The sequence below is a fragment of the Impatiens glandulifera genome, chromosome 7 (assembly GCF_907164915.1).
Source record: "Impatiens glandulifera chromosome 7, dImpGla2.1, whole genome shotgun sequence".
NCBI classification, from domain to species: domain Eukaryota; kingdom Viridiplantae; phylum Streptophyta; class Magnoliopsida; order Ericales; family Balsaminaceae; genus Impatiens; species Impatiens glandulifera.
Window position 1 is genome coordinate 35,345,812 of NC_061868.1, and position 18,115 is coordinate 35,363,926.

The following is an 18,115-nucleotide window of genomic DNA, read 5'->3' on the forward strand; positions in this document are numbered from 1 at the left end:
GAGATAGTTATCTGCGATAAACTCCAGCACAAACGGGAGACGATGAAACTGTTTTAAGGGAAATGTGTTTAACACATGCCTCGAATCAACATTGTATTCCGGTGATTTCGTTCTTTATACATTGTACTTTATATTATTTATTTGTAATATTATTCTCTTATATATTTTCTATTTATTTAAAGACAAAAATACTAACACTAAACGCAATATTACCTATTTTAATCCTGTTTTAGTATGATAAATGAAGTTACAAATAATTGTTGAACCAATAACTCATCATAATATTATATAATGGTGATTCAATATGGGAATAACATATTATTCTTCAATTTATTCATAGTGTTTGTTCCCCCCAAATATTAAACTAATTATTCATTAATTTGCATCTCCACTACTACATCTTGTATAGCTAGAAGCTCCGCACGTCCACCATATTCTTCTGGCAATGTCTCTTCCCCAACTTCTCTTACCAACTCCTTCATTTCCTCCTCATTAGAAACTATCACAATCTGTGTATATAATATTGTTACCTTTTTAATGCCCAAAACTTAATTATTAGCATATGAAATTTTGAATAGTTATAAGTTACCTTCTCCAAAGTTGCTTTATCTAGAAAGTATGAAATCATTTTCCAAATACCCACAAAGAAGCGTGGCATGTTTATGAAGTAACACTTAGCTAACCGCTCAGGATAATAGGCCTGTTCATTCAAGAACCGTGGTGGTTCAATTAATTTAAGTAGAGAATTATTATAGAAAAAGACCTTAGAAACTTTGAAGGAAATGATTTACTTGTAGAAATTGAAAACCGATGATGAAACCACGAGCATCGATGTTTTTATGTGAAATATTTTGTAGGTCGACAATTGCAATCAACTTCTCATTCCCGATTTCTTTGTCCTTGAAGGAACTGAAGAGCGAATCAACAAATAAGAACTGAGACTCATGAATGTATTCTTTATATTTGATTGATTGAGAAGATAACATTGATCAAAGATGGTTAAAAGAAAGTACCTTGCAATTACTTTGTCCAAAAGATGAATCACAAACTCTGGTTACCATAAAAGTTATTCAAATATGAAATTAAAATACAGAAATTAATTGCAAATTAATTTACTCCAAACAAAAACATTACTAGTTTGGTCTTGGCCGTTTTGTATATTAAAAGAATCTTTTTATTTTTATTTTTATTTTTATTTTTTGTCCTACTTGTTAAATCTTGAGTGAATAAAGTTTGTCACATATAAATAACAAACAAGAGTAAGAATAATGTAAAATATATAAAATCAAAACACTTCAAAACTCCATTGAAAGTAGTAAGGATCACCTATTACGGGATCTTCTTATTCCCCTCACATGGAGGGGCAAAACAGTCAAATTATTATTATTATTTTTTTTAAATGACTATTTTATCCCTCCCCGTAAAGGAACAGAGGATACCATAACAAGTGATCATTTCTGAAAAGTAAAAGACAATCTTAAAATTGTGCTCTAAGTTAACCTTAAGTTTTCTAACTTAGAAGTTTGACAGTCAATTATTTGATGTTTCATGTTTTTGTTTATGAATTAGGTTAACTAATGACAAATTAATCTTTGTAATAATTTTATTTTGTTTCACCACACTATATTAACTTCACATGAACTATTTCAGTCACGAAATTCAATAATCAGTACGAAAAAGAAAAGCAAATCCTAATTGAAAGAAAAATGGTTAAATTTTCAAACTTTTCAAAGTAATATTATTAGTCTAGAATGAGACAACCTGATATGAACTGTTATCACCACGAATTAAAGCATACATAATGTTTTTCATTATATATAAATAATAATAATAATAATAAACTTAAACCTTAATTTAAATATCACAAATATTCTTTAGTTCTATTACTTACTTAATTTATTAATTAAAATATTAAAATATTTTAAATTATTAATTTTATTTTATTAATATATAAATATAATTTAAGTCTCATTCCTTCAAAATTATCACTAATTATTATTTTTTTCTTTGTACTTATTCAAATAACTCAATAAGATGAAGTTAGTATGTAGATTTAAGTTATTTAAACTAATTAATTATAATTTATATAATTAAATTTACTAACCAAAATACTAGAATACTTTTATTTTAAAATTATTATTTTTTATTTATTATTATAATGTTAACCCACTCTAAGTATTGTTAAAAAAAAAATCATAAGTTACTCAAAATCATCATCATCTTTCTTGTTTTTTCTCTTCAAATTGTTTATAAGAAAAAACTCAAATCCAAAATAGGCCCAACCATGCATAGGACAAATATAGGCTTAGTGGCATCTTTCTTTTTTTTATTTCAATAAAATACATGTTAGGTCATCAATCTCTGCTAGTTTGCAATTTTTGGAAATAATTAATGAACCATGTATTTATTTGAGTTAAATGTTTATATATTTATATTATATTAATTGATAATTAATAGATTAAAAGAAAAGAAAAGAAAAGGAAAGAAGAAGAAGAGTTACTTACTCTTGAACTGAGGTTGATCTTTGGGAGGATAATGTTTGTTTGCCTTAACAATCACAACTGGGAAACCTCCATTAGAGAGTCCTCCCTGCAAGTAAATTTTGCGAGCTCCAAGTTCATCGGGAATTTGAGATTCCGGGATGAATCCAAGAGGAACTTGTTCCGCCCTCCATTTTTCACATTCCACAAACATTTTTGCTGCTTTTTTTGCTTCCATCGATCTCGCCATCAAGAATCTCATCAATGTTGCTTCTGAACATTTCTATATATATGATTTTTAATTAGTATTTTGTTGATCAAATTGTACACATCAATATGATTCATATATATGTACCGTACTTACCTCAGTTGACGAACCTAGATCCTCAATGGATCTTCTCATCTGGGTTATGGCCATTTCGCGACTTCGATCCATCTTTTCTTTTTCAACTCAGAAGATGTTTAATGAATCAACCCTTAATGGAGGTTGAGGTTTGACTTTAGAGAAAGAGAAAGAAAGTATTTTTTTTTGTTAGAGAAGCAAAACACGTGGTGTACAATGGTAGCTTTTATAGTCATAACTCAGTACATGATATATTTTGTTGAGTAAGATTGTCGAAATGGTTGGAGAAGATGTGATTTGACTTAAATCTAATATAAAAGAGAAATTTTATTTTTTAAGTTCAATTACGTTTTGTCACATCATTCGTGACATAATGGGCATAAACCCTAAAATAAGATTCACTCGTACGTAGACATGAGGGGGAGGCCCCACAGATAGGATTCATCTTTCTGAATGGGAAAGAATTTATTAGGCTGTCGGCCGCTGACCAAATTCTCGCTCTCTATCATTACCCTCTCTAATCTCTTATACATATAAATTATCTGTCATTTATTCGGACAAAGAGTATTTGTATTTGACTTTGCACATGAAAATTCTTTTTACAAATATAATCTTTATAATTTATACATTTCTCACATAACTTTGTCATTTTAGACTTATCTTCTTGTCATCATCTAGCAATTTTTGTAAACTTATTGTTTAATTATTTCTATTTCAAATCTATAACAAGCCGTCTTAGCTCAGCTGGTAGAGCGCGTGGCTTTTAACCACGTGGTCGTGGGTTCGATTCCCACAGACGGCGTTTTTTTTATTTTTTGACTTTTTTAATATCCTAACACTAATGTAAGGATTTGCTTAATCTAAGACAATGGTGATTAAGAAACATTTAACTAAGAGCTATCTATTATTATGGACTAATAATATTTACATGCTTAAAAATTACATATATTGGGTATTGAAAATGAGCATTTTGTGTGAATTTGATCAACTTATAAATAATAACCCCAAATATTCTATATTGCATATAAAATGATATGATAATCCATGGAAAGTGATAGCTAGTTGAAGATTACAAACAGCAAAATAGAAGAAGGGGAGAAAAAACTTATAAAAAGCCACAAAAATATTACTTACTTTCCACTCAAAAGCAAATCTTGCTAAAAAAAAAGGGTTGTTAGTTCTCATCACTTGGTTATCTTCCACTTTTCTTCTTTAGACCTCTTTTTTTTTTTTTTGCTGAAGGATACACCAATCTAATTAAGTCAGATGCACACCATTATCTCCCATTACTTTTCTTTTCTTTCTTTTTATATGCTTCTTTCACTCCAAACTCAAGAAACACAAAAACAACACAAATATTACAAGAGATAAGAGAGAAAATACAGGTTTATGCAGAATTACACTTTCGCTTCTTGTTATTTGAGAGTTATAACCCCCCACCTTGTTATATATTTCTGCATAAAATGGACAATTTTAATCAAATTAAGAAGCAAAACAAACAAATGAATGTGAACATATATATATGCATCTGTTTCAGAACCCCAAACATTCTTGTTTTATTTAATGTTAAAACCTTGGTCTAGGCATTGTTTCATCTGGGCTAGCTATAGCTTATTTGAATCACCATGTGCTTATTTTCAAATAACCTCCTTAGTCCTTTCATGTAAATATATAGGAATATATATTTTTTTATTTAAATATAATAAAAGCTTTGTTTAATGTTTGGTTATTTGAGATTAATTCCAAATAACCCACTAACCAATCAACAATCTACTATATGTCAAATCATCAATCAAAACACCCTTTATTTTAAAAAGCTTGTTTGATGTAGGGTTATTTGAAAAAAAACATCTTGTTTAATGAAAAAGTAGAAGTAAAGGGTATTTAGTATTTTATTTAGTTGATGATTTAATCCAAATAACCCTTCATCAAACAAGGTAATTTGAAAATAAGCACATGGTTGGTTATTCAAATAACCCTAAACTAAACAAGGCCTTGAAAATAACCCACATCACATATCATGATTCTATGAAAAAAGGGATGAAATTGAGGAATGATATAATAATGTCTCAAACAATGCCTAGTTATATAATGATTATGCCAAAAATGAAGAGGTTATATAGATGTAATTGGTAAAATGGATTTTGCAATAATACCTTGCAGGCAAAGGTTGTGAACTGATTACAGGACCCTTTGTGTTCCCAAACCTTTTAGCCCTATTCTCTTGCTCTTTCTCGGAACGTATGGCAGCTACTTCCTTCTCCATTGTAGCTACCTCCCTCCTCATCTTCTTTGCCTCAACCTCCATAGCCTTAGTTAGAGTGTCTACTTTCTTAGCCAACATCTATAAATTAACCAATCAAAAGTCAAAACCTTCTTTTACTATTCAACTTTCAATCAAAAGACAAATGTTCAGATATTTTAAACCTCTATGGCATCGTCTTTGTCTTTAAGGCTTTGATCTTTTTCATGGCCAGATTTCCTCAAACAAATTACTTCCTTCTGCAGTAAATCATATAAAATTCCTGGAACAGTACTATCTTCTGTATTATCTGCTGAGGCAATGTCATCTCGTTTTTGTTCTGAATTCTCTTCTTTACTAGTTTCTGTAGACTTGCTGCTAATATCAAAGGTGGGAATAATTCCATTTAAAAGTGCTTTACCCCTATCTAAGGATCTCGTGCCACCATCAAACGATTTTGAAGTCCCTTTCGCATGTTTCAAAATTGAACTAGTACCAGCAGATGGAGAAGATCTCATCTGAAACGATGGAGATCTTTTAGGTAACATTCCATTCGATGTTAATTTGGAAATGTTGTCTGCTCCTCCCAGAGATTGGCGACGTCCATTACTTGAACAGTTGGAAGATCTTAGTGTTTCCTCCAAGACTTTGAGTCGCAGTTGATATTTATCCTATGGAGTCAATATCATTGATGTCACGTTTACATACTTTGGACATGGTGAAATAGAAAAGGATAAATTGGATTAAAGTAGATTACTTTCAGCTGAGCTTCGGATTTTGAAGTTCTTTCGGCAATGGTCAGTTTGTCTCGCAGTTGCTGCATTTCTCCCTTTAATGGAAGATTCAGGAAACAATATGGATAATAATTAGTGAGTAATGCCTTTCTAAAAAAAACTAATGAAAGGAGAACAATGATTGAAAATTAAATGGTACCTGTAGAAACCTTCTTTCTTCAAGCCATTGCTTAACAGGCATAACTTTGTCATTGGCATCTTTCCATTCATTAGCTACCACTGTTGCCACCCTGTTTGCTGTCACTTTTGCACGGGCTAGCTCTCTGTCAAGTGTTTTTCTTTCCTCCTGAAAAGCATTTAAGTCAGGCCACAAAGCTTAACTGAATACAGCGTGTACATTTCTTTTAGAAAATAACTTAGCGTCATTTCATTAAAAAGTCGAGAAATGGTCAAAATCAAAGCTTCTCAAGCTTTGATTAAAGGATACCTATAGTATCTGATTGGAAACAAACAAACGAAGATTACAGTAACAAACAACAAAAGCATACAAGATCTACAATTTTAAAATTCTGATTCTATTGTGAGCTTCCTCTTTGGCTACTTTTACTCATAATACACAGTGTACATTTTATTAAGACCTTGTTTGATAAAGGTTTATCCATATAACCCCTTATCCCATCATCAATCAAATTATTCACTAAAATGCAAAAATACCCTTAATTGTTTTCTATAACATTTTAAAATATTAAATAGAAAGGATATTTTAGTCAATTAACTCAAATAACCCTAAATAATCCACATTTTTCATCAAACATCATTTTGAGTCCATTTAATTTGAATTGGTATTTTACAAGGATTTTTTTCCAAATCTACATACATCAAACAAGCTCTAAGAAGCAATAAAATTATTTGGAAACACTTTTTTTTGTGAGGTATCTCATTTGGATGTAGATCTGAGATCACATTAGGAAATTTATTGACAATTTCTGGTATAGGTAATATGATTATCACGTCATCTTACATTCATCTCTTGAACTTTGCGTTGATAATCACGAACAGCATTGGCTGCAGCACCACCAGCAAGGACAGCCTCTTCAAGCTCACGAACAGTTTGAGTTAGTTTCTCAACCTCGGCAACTTTCTGGCGATGCATCTTGTCCAAAATTTTATTTTCTTCCTGATTTAGGAGGATGGGGTAGAATGTTAAACATGAAAGGAACAATAATTCATTATGGGAATTGAAAACTACCAACAAAAGAGATCACCCATTGATTATTCTCACATGACATATTTCTAACTGTTTCATCAGTTCTTGGTTCTTATTTTGAAGATCATCCACCATTGAAGCCTTTGCCAAGGCAACCTGAACTGTCCTTTCCGCTTCGAGTAAAGCTGCTTCTTTTGATTTGGTGAGGCGGTCTAATGCCTTGTTATCATCCTGCATCTTTGCAATCTAAAAGAAAAAGAAAAAAACATAGATGACACAACTGCAAAGATTTTAACAAAAATAACAATTACAAAAATACCTCTTGTCGAGCAAGCTTTAGTTCAGCCTCTAGTGGAGCTAGGATGGCTTCAATAGGAGGCATATCATCATCTTTCTGAGCAGCATGCACCCTACGAAGGGTGGCTTCTGCAGCAAATTGGGCTGCCATTGATGCTTTCTTCTCATCATTCAGTTTCTTTATTTCCAGATTCTGATAGAAACAAGTGTTTCATCAAATGTACAACAAATGCTAGAAAACAGGCATAGAAACTTAAAAAAGAAGCTTTGAGAATACTTTGGTTTCCAAAAGAGATTCTGTCAACTTCAGCTTCTCCTCCACTTTTGTCAATTCCTCAGTAAGCTATAACAAAAAAAGAAGCAGAATTGCATTAACTTTTCATATCACTGGCAAAACCAAAGAAGAAGATCAATTTTCACTTTTTATTGCTATATATATATTGAATTATCAGTTAGCGCTCAAGCAAAGTTAAATCAGAACAAAAAAAATCATAACTAATTTCATTTTGGTTCTTCAGTGAAGGATTAGGTGACAGATCTAAGCCATAATCTGACAAATGGAGTGACAAATGAGATGTAATCCAAAATATAGTAGATAATCAGCATGTAATGCAGAATACATTCTAAACCTATACAAACAATTTCTTCACACACAAGCATTCCATTTCCACTAAGTTAACAAATGAGCACAAAAATGCAGCTATCAACTAAAGTATCCTCAAATTTACACTTCAAATTACTTCCAATCAGTAAAATGACAAGAAAGAGGGACTCGTGTCAAGAAAGTTGTTCACTAAACTTGAAAGTTCTCCGAACTCGCACAAACCTAAAACTCTAAACATATACAAAAATGGACAAAGATCTACCATATATGCTAATAACAAATGTGAAGTCAAAGAACTATGCATAATCAACAACTAGGGATTTTCCCATTCAAGATGCAGTAAAGATCTACATATATAGAAATTGCATAGAAATAAAACCTCTTCAACAGCTTTCTCTCGAAGTCGTTCAGAAAACCTCAATGCCTTGATCTCAGCTTGCGCCTCACCTAATTCTCGATCCTTATCTACAAAACCATAACAATAATCAATAAACAATAATATCAGTAACAAATTAAAAGTTAAAACCACTAGATCGACAACAATCTCCACCTCTAACTTCATTTTCCAACCGCTTAAGCTCTATCCTCACCGGATCCGAGCCATGTAACAAATTTATGAAATCATCCGCATCCAAACTCGGCCTAACCGAACCTCTCCGGCGCGAATTCTTCCCTTCTTTGAACGATCCAGAGACTGTTAACGATGGCGTAGATACCGACCTCGCATTGACACCATTTTCGCCGTAGCATAACTCCTCGTAACCACAATCTTCCTCCATACCGGATCTAACTTCTGTAATGTCAGTCAGTTTTCAGAATTTCGAACTATCATACATACATACATACTAGTCTGTACTAAGTACTAACTTCAAAAGGATAAAGTGTGGATTTGGAAAACGCTTCTTCACGCAGTCACATTACACGCGCACACTCTCTTCAGTCTTCTCTCACTAAAGAGTTGTATCATTAAGCATTATCATCATTTCATTATTCATATTTCATTATTCATATTTCATTATTCATTATCAGTACTATCTGATTCTATCTCTCTCTTGAGATTGGTTCTCTAGAGAGAGAAAAGGTGTTAGCTGTCTGATTAGATGCATAAAATAGTGATGACTCTTTGATGGGTTAAGTGTGTGAAATTTTGAATTAGTTAACAATTACACTCTTAACCGCCTGCGTAAATTAGTATTATAATGTAAGCCGGGTGCGCAGTGAGCAGTGAGGAAGTTTATTAAGGCTTTTAAAGGACGGCAAAGAGCGCGTGATAATATGTATAATATGTGTGTATAACACGTAACGGCGCATTGTAAGAATTTCTATTTTCGTCTTCTTGACTCCTTGTTTTCATGAATTATGATCAGAGGAGACATGTCTAATTTCCTTTTTAATTTTTGTGTTTATTTAATAATAATTTTATTCATTTTTAATTGTTTAGAATGATTAGTATTTGAAAAAATAATGAATTATTAAAAAAGATATATATTGATTGATTTGGGGTATTTATAAAAAAATTATAATATAGAAGATATTATAATTAAAATTAAATGATATAACTAATAAGTAAATAAAAAACGAGACAAATTATATTTGAAACCTCACAATTTTGAGTAAATCGAAATTTGAAACCTCTTATTTTACACCTCACAGTTTAAAATTCCTTATTGTTAAAATTATAAAAAATAAAAATTTATTTTAAAATTTTTATACATGGTTAACTTATTAGGTACATGATAAACTATCAAATTTCAGTGATTACCGAATTTAGGAAAATATGTCATTAAAATTATAGTTAAATTAGTTACATACATTTTTTATTTATTTATATATGTAAGGTAGATAATAAGCTAAATATGTTTAAAATTATTTAAACAAAACTTCATTTTGTATAATAATAATTAACTATATAAGTATTTTCTATAGTTGAGATATTAATTAATAAATTATTTTTAAAATATATTCAAACTTTAGTATAAATACTATTTATATTTTTAAATATATGAAATATGTGTGTTTTAAAACTAAATACATTTTTCAAATCAAATCATATTGCCTCAATTTTCATCCATAAAAATGATATATTCTTTAACTATTTTCTCTGAATCAATTTAAATTTTATTTAAGTGATATATAGAACTCAATTGTAAACACATTAAAATATTTAAATTGACAATAGTTTTGCTTAAAATTAAATTTTATGATTTATTTTTATCATAAACTTTAAAAATCTCACCCAAAATTGAATTGAGTGTAAAATGATTCAAAACCCAATTAAATTGACTTAAATTTGATATATATTTTCAATTAATTAATTAAGTAAGATTATGTAAAATAACTATTTTGACAATTTCTATAGATTTAAAATAATTTGAAAGCATATAAAAATATATAATAAAACATTAACATGATTCAATAAATAAGATTCAAATGAATAAACAGTAATGAGGGTGGTAAAGTGACATATGGTGGAAGGACCGACGTTGTAGGGTCCTTTTATTTAAATATTTTTTTTTTTTTTATTTTGAGAAAAGAATTTGGGTCATAAGAAAAATAAAAAGGGTCCCTTAATTTTGGTTATGTCTGTATGTTGCACCCCAATTGAGGCAAAGTTGTACTCGTTTTGAGCGTTGGGTTGGGTTGCAAACAGACAATGACTGGAAATTCAGGCCTTCTTTTAAGCACCTAATTTCAATTTGATGGTTATTGATTTAAGATATTAACAAATTAATTAATATTGGGATTTTTATGTTTTTATTTATTTATTTTATTTTTAATTAATTAGTGTTCTTTATTGACATACTCTATTTCAATAGATAATATTTTCCTCTCACTACAATATGTTATGAGTTTCACATACTTTTGTACTAAATTGATAGAATGTGGCAATGTATTATAATAAAATAGTACAATTTGAAGAAATGCAATATATGCCCTTTTGAAGGAAACTTATTTATATAGTTTTATTTCATACTTTTACATTTCTAAAAAAGGTGGGACATACTCCATTGTGATTTTTTTTTTTAACTCAAAAGGAGTTAGTGTTATTGGAATTATATTGGTCTTCCCTCTCTTTTTTTTCACTTTTTCTCCTTAAGATATTTTTCAAATAACATCCTCACCTTCTAATGAAATACTGATTATATTTTTAAAAATAATAATTGTATGCAAATTTTGTGAAACATAAAATATGAGAACAAGTTTGAATAGAACATGTAACTTGTTTATATGGAGGTAAAAGTAATTTATGAGGTCATTTGATCATCATGTACTAAACAAAATAATAATATTTAAATTGATTGGTTTGGTTTACTTTTGAAAAACAATTTAATATAAAGTATATATATATATATTATCGTTATATTATTATAATATAATAAATTATAATAATATCAATATTATATTATTATATTATATTATATTAGTTTCTTTATAAATCTAATTTAATATCTATATATTAGACATAATTTATATAACTCTAAATATATAATTTTCAATACAATTCCTTCTATATTTTAACATGGTATGACAATTAAAATTTTATTCTTGAGTTATAAAATTTAGTTTTTCGTTATCTTGATCAACTGTTACTTTAATTGACGGAGAGTTCTAATAATACTCTATTAATTATTATTATATTTTAATAATGTTTTTTTCTTTCAAACAATTTTGTTGATGTTCTTCGGCAATCATATTTTCTGAGTTTTTGTTTTCAGTTATTGTTTTATTCTAGTAATCAATGCTCATATTTTTATTAGTCTTAATTCAATAATATGTGTTTCTTTACTAGTTATTTAGTCAACACACTGTCATTCTTTTGTTAGGATGTGTTTCTTTGGAGGTGTTGTTTCATCCAACATTCTATGCACATGAAATTATACCTTTTTCGTTGATTTTCTTTTATGCAACACACTGCCATCTCGTCATTGGATGGATCTCAAGACTCACGAGTAACTTCGGAGTTCATTCGGCTGTTGTTTTACCCTAGCATTCAATACTCATGGGATTTTACCTCTTCGATGGTTTATCATTCAACATACTACAATCCTATAACTGGATGGAGCTCACGAGTTTATGAAGTTTGAAGAATACATCATCAACATTTTATTCTTCAACTTCAAGTTGTTTAAGTCATTTTCATTTTGAGTTTGAGGAGGAATGTTATAATATAAAGATAATATGTCTATAAGATATTATCATAATATGATAAATTGTGATAATATCAATATTATATTATTATATTATATTAGTTTCTTTATAAATATAATATAATGTCTATATATTAGACATAATCTATTTAACTCTAAATAGTAAATATATAACATTCAATACAATCATTTCTCTTTATATCATGTTAGAATATAGAGAAGAAGATGATATTATATTATTATATTTTGGTTACATAAGTAATGTCTATTATATATACATTATATTAAACTTATAAAGAAACTAATATAATAATGATATTATCACAATTTATATAATATTGTGATAATATCTTACATATATATTATCTTATATTCTAAAATCCCTCCTTAAACTCAAGATGGAAAAAACTTGAATAACTTGAGGTTGAAGATGAGATATTGAAATGTTGATGATGTATTTTTTAAGTTTCAAAAACTCATGAGTTATATCTAGTTATAAGATGACAATGTGTGTTAACTGATAAAGCAACGAAGATATAGAATCCCATGAGCATTGGATGTTGGGATGATACAACAATCGAATGAACTCTTAAATTATCCGTGAGTCTTGAGATACATCTAATGACGAGATGATAGCGTGTTGCATAAAAGAAAACCAGCGAAGAAGGTCTCATGGACATAGAATGTTGGATGAAACAACACCTGAAAAGAAACACATCCTAACGAAAGGATGACAATGTGTTGATTATATAACTAGTAAAGAAGCACATATGATTGGATTAAGACCAATAAAAATATGAGCATTGACTACTGAGATAAAATAACAACTAAAAATAAAACTCAGAGAATATGAATCCCAAAGAATATAAGAACAATAATATAATTATTTGAAAAAAATATAATAATTACTATAATTTTATTTGAGCCCTCCATCAATGACTAAAGTAACAATTAATGAATGCATCGGAAAACTAAATTTTATAGCTCAAGAACAAAAATTTGGCACTGATATCATGTTAGAATATAGAATGGATTGTATTGAATGTTATCTATATTTTGAGTTACATAAATTATGTATTATATATATAGATATTAAATTAGAATTATAAGGAATTAATATAATATTGATATTATTACGATTTATAATATTGTGATAATATCTTATCGATGTATTATCTTTATATTATAACATCCACATTTTGATTTAGACTTATACCTACTTAAAAAATGTATCTAAGATATGAGAAATAATTAGGACTAGCTATTGTGGTGGATCTCAATGTTAGATAGTTAGATTCTATTCGTAGAAGGTTATTGTCATCTCTATGCAGAATTGAATAACACTAATTTGTGTTATTATTTCCATAATTAATCCAATTTTCTTTGATATCTATTTTAAAAGAAATAATCTTTTGATACTATTATTTCATATATACTATTATATAAATAACAATAAGACTTCCAATATTTTTACATGTTACATTCTTATCTATGTTTAAATAAGATGTTTTTATCAAGTTAATATTTGTAATTGTGTATCAAACAGATAATATCTAATATTATTAATACATTTTAAATCATGGTCGATCTATATTATGCCCTTCTCAAATAATTTATTTATTTATTTTTACGGTAAAAATGTGACATAATACTTTATTTTTTTTACTTTTTTAATTTAATTCATTATTTTCTTCTCTCATCCATAGAAAATGGGATAAAACTTACGTTTATTCACTCATTTTATTTATAATTTTTTAAATATTTTTTTAAATTAATCACAATTTATTTTAAGCTCACCCAACTCGAATTCCTAACTCTATCACGGTTTTAAATGATACAACATAACGATATCATATAATTGAATTAACAATTCTAATTAAAATGAAAAAATAAATTTAACATACTCAAGTACAAAGAATAAGACTTCATGTTGTGTTCTATTCTAACTGAAAATATAAATTGAAATTAAATATCATACATAACATGATAATATGTTGTTCTTATTGGAGGAGGATGTAAGAATAACATTCTTGAGGTATAATTACTTCACTCAAATAAAAATAATTTTATCATAGTCATAAATTCTTGGGATATATTTCTTAGTCATAAATTCATTAGAGTGGTCAAATATTAAAAGGTGTGACTAAGAGACTACAAATTATAGGTATAATTTTATTAAAAACTTTTTTAATTGAAGTGAAGAATAATGATTATGAAAAGTCACGTTAATTTTTTTAAATTAATATATATAAAAATAAATTTAGTCATAGACTAAATTTATATTTAATTTGAGTCTATTCTAATTATTTATATTTGAAATTATAATACCATCCAAACTTTTGAGTTTATGTTATTAAAGGTTTTTAAATCTTTCATTTTCCTCTTTGAACAAGGACCATTTTTTTTTTGAATTAATGATTTGCTGGACTGGACATCAATTATTGGCGGGTATCCTTTTCAGACTCAAGTTAACTTTGTCCAAATTGATTTTCAGGGGTGTCCCTATTCTAAATTCATACCAGAGGTAAAACAAATTGTATTTTATTTTATTTAAATAAAACAATATAACAATTAATTTAATGTAATTAAAATATAAATTAATATTAAGAAGTTTTACAATTAAATAGTTTACTTTTGTTATTTATTTTTGTTAGTCAATTAATTGTATTCATATTTTTTTATTTTTTATTGTTTTTTTTACTCTCTTTTTTATGGTATGATTTTGTCTACTTAAACAAATTTTATTTTATTAAATGAACTATTTAAAAAAATCCATTATATAGCTGAAATAACAAGAGTTAAAAAGAGTTTAGTTTCAATTTAAGATGACCTGTAAAAATTATAATAATTATTGTAAAAATGAACTTTATATTGAATATTATTTTGGAAATCTATAATTATTTTATGCATGAATAATTGGATTAGTTAATTTCACCAATACAAACAAATAAAATAATAATTAAGTAAACATTATACACAAAACAATTAAGTATACACAAAAACAGTGAAGTATAATGATATGAAATGATAAATATCAAATAATACTATAGATGAAAGATGAAAAAGGGTACTCGTATTCTCGATACTTGTGAGTATCCGATGATCGGATTCGAATATTTTAAATCGGGTTCGGGATCGGGTATGTGGAGAGAGTAAGGTATCTGATCGGGTACGGGTCGGAAATGGAGAATGTGTGAAATTAACCCGAACCGGATGCCCGATACGCGACTATATTAATATATATATATATATATATATATTTAATTTTTGCTAAGTATTAATATGATCTTTCACATCCTTATCATTATCTTCTTTATAATAATTAAATAATTAATTTTATTCTTATACATACTTCACTCTTACTCACACTTCACTATTTTCCACACTTATTTTTTTATTATAAAAAATTTATTTATTTTTAATCACTCTTTTATTTTCACATATTCATCTTCAACTATACAAAATTATTTCTCTCTAGCACCCCTTCATTTTCATCTCTTCTTAATATTTGTCAACATTTACTCTTTATTTTCTTTTTCAATTATAGTAATAATAAAATTGTTAGGTTCTTCAACCTCTATAACATATCTGTTGATAAATAATGTTTTATTTTTTTTTTATAATTCAATATTACTAATTCAAATTTATTTATTGTTTAGTTATTCTTTAATATTTTTTTGTAAATTCATTTTAATAAAATATAAAATTTATATTTTAATCGGGTAATGGGTACCTGTTGGGAATTGGATAGCCGACAAATCGAAAATGTGAATATATAGAAATACATGTCGAATTCGGGGTCGGATAGTAAAATAAAATTTGGGTACAAAAATGGATACTTTACTACCCGCGGTACCCATTGACATCTCTAAATAATATTGTACTTAAATAAACAATGATATTAGTAACAATTGTATTAATAAAATAATATAACATTAGATTAATTTAATAATTGATGATTCTATTTATATTTAAAATAGGTTAAATTGTTATTTATTTTCGAATTGTGGTGTTTTTTAAACTATTAAAATTTTAGTAATTTAAGATTTTTTTTTCTTCAAATAGACAAAACATGCATGTTATTTTATTTAAACATATTATTACGTTTTTTAATTAATTTATCACGTTTTAAAATTAAATGATATTTAGAAATATTTCGAACATATTTTTTAAAATTGAGTATTATTTTTGAGATTTATACATTTTAGTTGGTTAAAATTTGTCTAGGTGACTAAAAAAATTATCAAATTTTGTATTTAATTTTCAAATAACTTAATACCATTATATATGGTCATTAATTTTGATGTTTTTTTTTAATTAATTATTTTTTCGAGTTATACATGTTCAAAATTGTTGAATATAATTTGAAGGTAAATTTTATAATGTGTTAAAATATATTACAAATTGAAAAAATAAATTGTTAATTTATTTGTGATAAATTAATTAAGAAAAATGAAATTATTAAGTTAGAATAAGAAATTAGACATATATTTGTTTATGAAAAAGTCTTAATCAACTAAAATGTGGTAAATTAAGTTTATTTCATATTTTCGGAATACATGTTAAAAATAATAAACTCAAATATGAAACTTATTAAAAAAAAAAAAAAAAAACTACACACGCTACTTTAAAATAATATTAACAAAAGACCACTTTATCCTTCTAAATTTAATAAAATTACTGATATATATAATAAATTCTATTATTTTCCTATATTTTTTCTCATTACAATTATAATTTTTCTTCTTTTTATTATTTATCATAATAGAGAGAATTTGGTGAGGAATGACTTCGCATCACATTCATTGGTTGGAAAATGTAAAAGTGGGAGGAAAGAGAGAAAAGAGAGAAATTATTTGATTTTTTTAACGAATAAAATTATGCCAAATCATTCCCTCACCTAATCATTTCTCTTATCATAATTCATACTATTATTTTAAATATTTTAAAGAATTATTTTAAAACATATTATATTATATATATATATATATATATATATATATATATATATATATTCTGGAATAAAAGAGAGAAGGAATAGTGACATTTTAGTTCAAACATTATAAAATATAAAACAGAAAAATAGTATTATACAATATTATTTTTTTAATTTTTTTTTACAAGAGTATAACTTTTTTCTTATTTTTTTTATAATAATTCACCTGATTATTTTTTAAAAAATATTTTCAAATATTTTCAAATATAAAAAGAGAGAATTAGTACCATATATTAAGTCGTATTATTTTTCCATATTTTTCTCATTATAAGTAAAATATATTTTTTATCATAATTAATCTGATTATTTTTAAAAAATTATTTTCAAATATCTAAAATAAAAATATAATTATATATAAACTAATTATAAAAAATATATATATATATATATATATATATATATATTATTATCTCTGGTTAGTCACATTATTTATATATAATCAATATCTCTTATTTATTTATATATATATATATATATATATATATATATATATATAAATATTAACAAATTATAATTTAATATTTAAGTTAAAAAAATATTTATTTTATTAAATATTTATATTATTTTTAAATTTAATAAAATTACTGCTATATATTATTTTTCTCATTATAAATAAAATAAACTTTCTTTTCTTTTTTTATCACAATTTATTTGATTATTTAAAAAACTATTTTGAAATATTATAAAATAAAAATATAATTATATATAAACTAATTATAAAATAAAAATAAATAAATATATATATATATATATATATATATATATATATATATATATATATGAGGAGTGATAGAGTGAGGGAATTTAGTAAGGGAATTTGGTGAGGTTCATTTGTTGGAAAATGTAAAAGTGGGAGGAAAGAGAGAAATTATTTGATTTTTCAGCGAATAAGATTATGCCACGTGATTCCCTCACCAAATTCCCTCACCTAATCATTTCTCTATATATATATTGTATATACTACGTCAAGTTATTATAATTTAATATAACATTTAAAAAATATATTAATATTTATTTTAATAATTTTTTATTTAATATATTAAATTTATATTTCAGTTTTATCA

At 26.5% G+C, this 18,115-nt stretch overlaps 2 protein-coding genes and 1 non-coding gene across 3 annotated transcripts; 1 reads left to right on the forward strand and 2 right to left on the reverse strand.

Annotated features, from left to right (window-relative positions):
- Positions 1 to 329: 329 nt before the first annotated feature.
- On the reverse strand, positions 330 to 2,984 carry LOC124910616 (SEC14 cytosolic factor-like). Its single transcript, XM_047451289.1, has 6 exons — positions 2,845 to 2,984; positions 2,505 to 2,763; positions 1,014 to 1,050; positions 792 to 909; positions 590 to 700; positions 330 to 509 (listed from the first exon to the last, which is right to left on the reverse strand). The coding sequence occupies exons 1-6, from the start codon at positions 2,914 to 2,916 to the stop codon at positions 369 to 371; spliced, it is 738 nt and encodes a 245-aa protein (XP_047307245.1). The 5' UTR covers positions 2,917 to 2,984; the 3' UTR covers positions 330 to 368.
- A 568-nt stretch (positions 2,985 to 3,552) lies between these two features.
- TRNAK-UUU lies at positions 3,553 to 3,625 on the forward strand. Its single transcript has one exon. It is a non-coding gene; the product is annotated as a tRNA-Lys (tRNA).
- A 196-nt stretch (positions 3,626 to 3,821) lies between these two features.
- On the reverse strand, positions 3,822 to 8,915 carry LOC124945727 (microtubule-associated protein 70-1-like). The gene is made up of 11 exons (XM_047486215.1): positions 8,458 to 8,915; positions 8,287 to 8,372; positions 7,581 to 7,646; positions 7,326 to 7,496; positions 7,082 to 7,252; positions 6,821 to 6,976; positions 5,999 to 6,145; positions 5,823 to 5,894; positions 5,251 to 5,736; positions 4,980 to 5,167; positions 3,822 to 4,277 (listed from the first exon to the last, which is right to left on the reverse strand). The coding sequence occupies exons 1-11, from the start codon at positions 8,684 to 8,686 to the stop codon at positions 4,268 to 4,270; spliced, it is 1,782 nt and encodes a 593-aa protein (XP_047342171.1). The 5' UTR covers positions 8,687 to 8,915; the 3' UTR covers positions 3,822 to 4,267.
- Between the last annotated feature and the right edge of the window lie 9,200 nt (positions 8,916 to 18,115).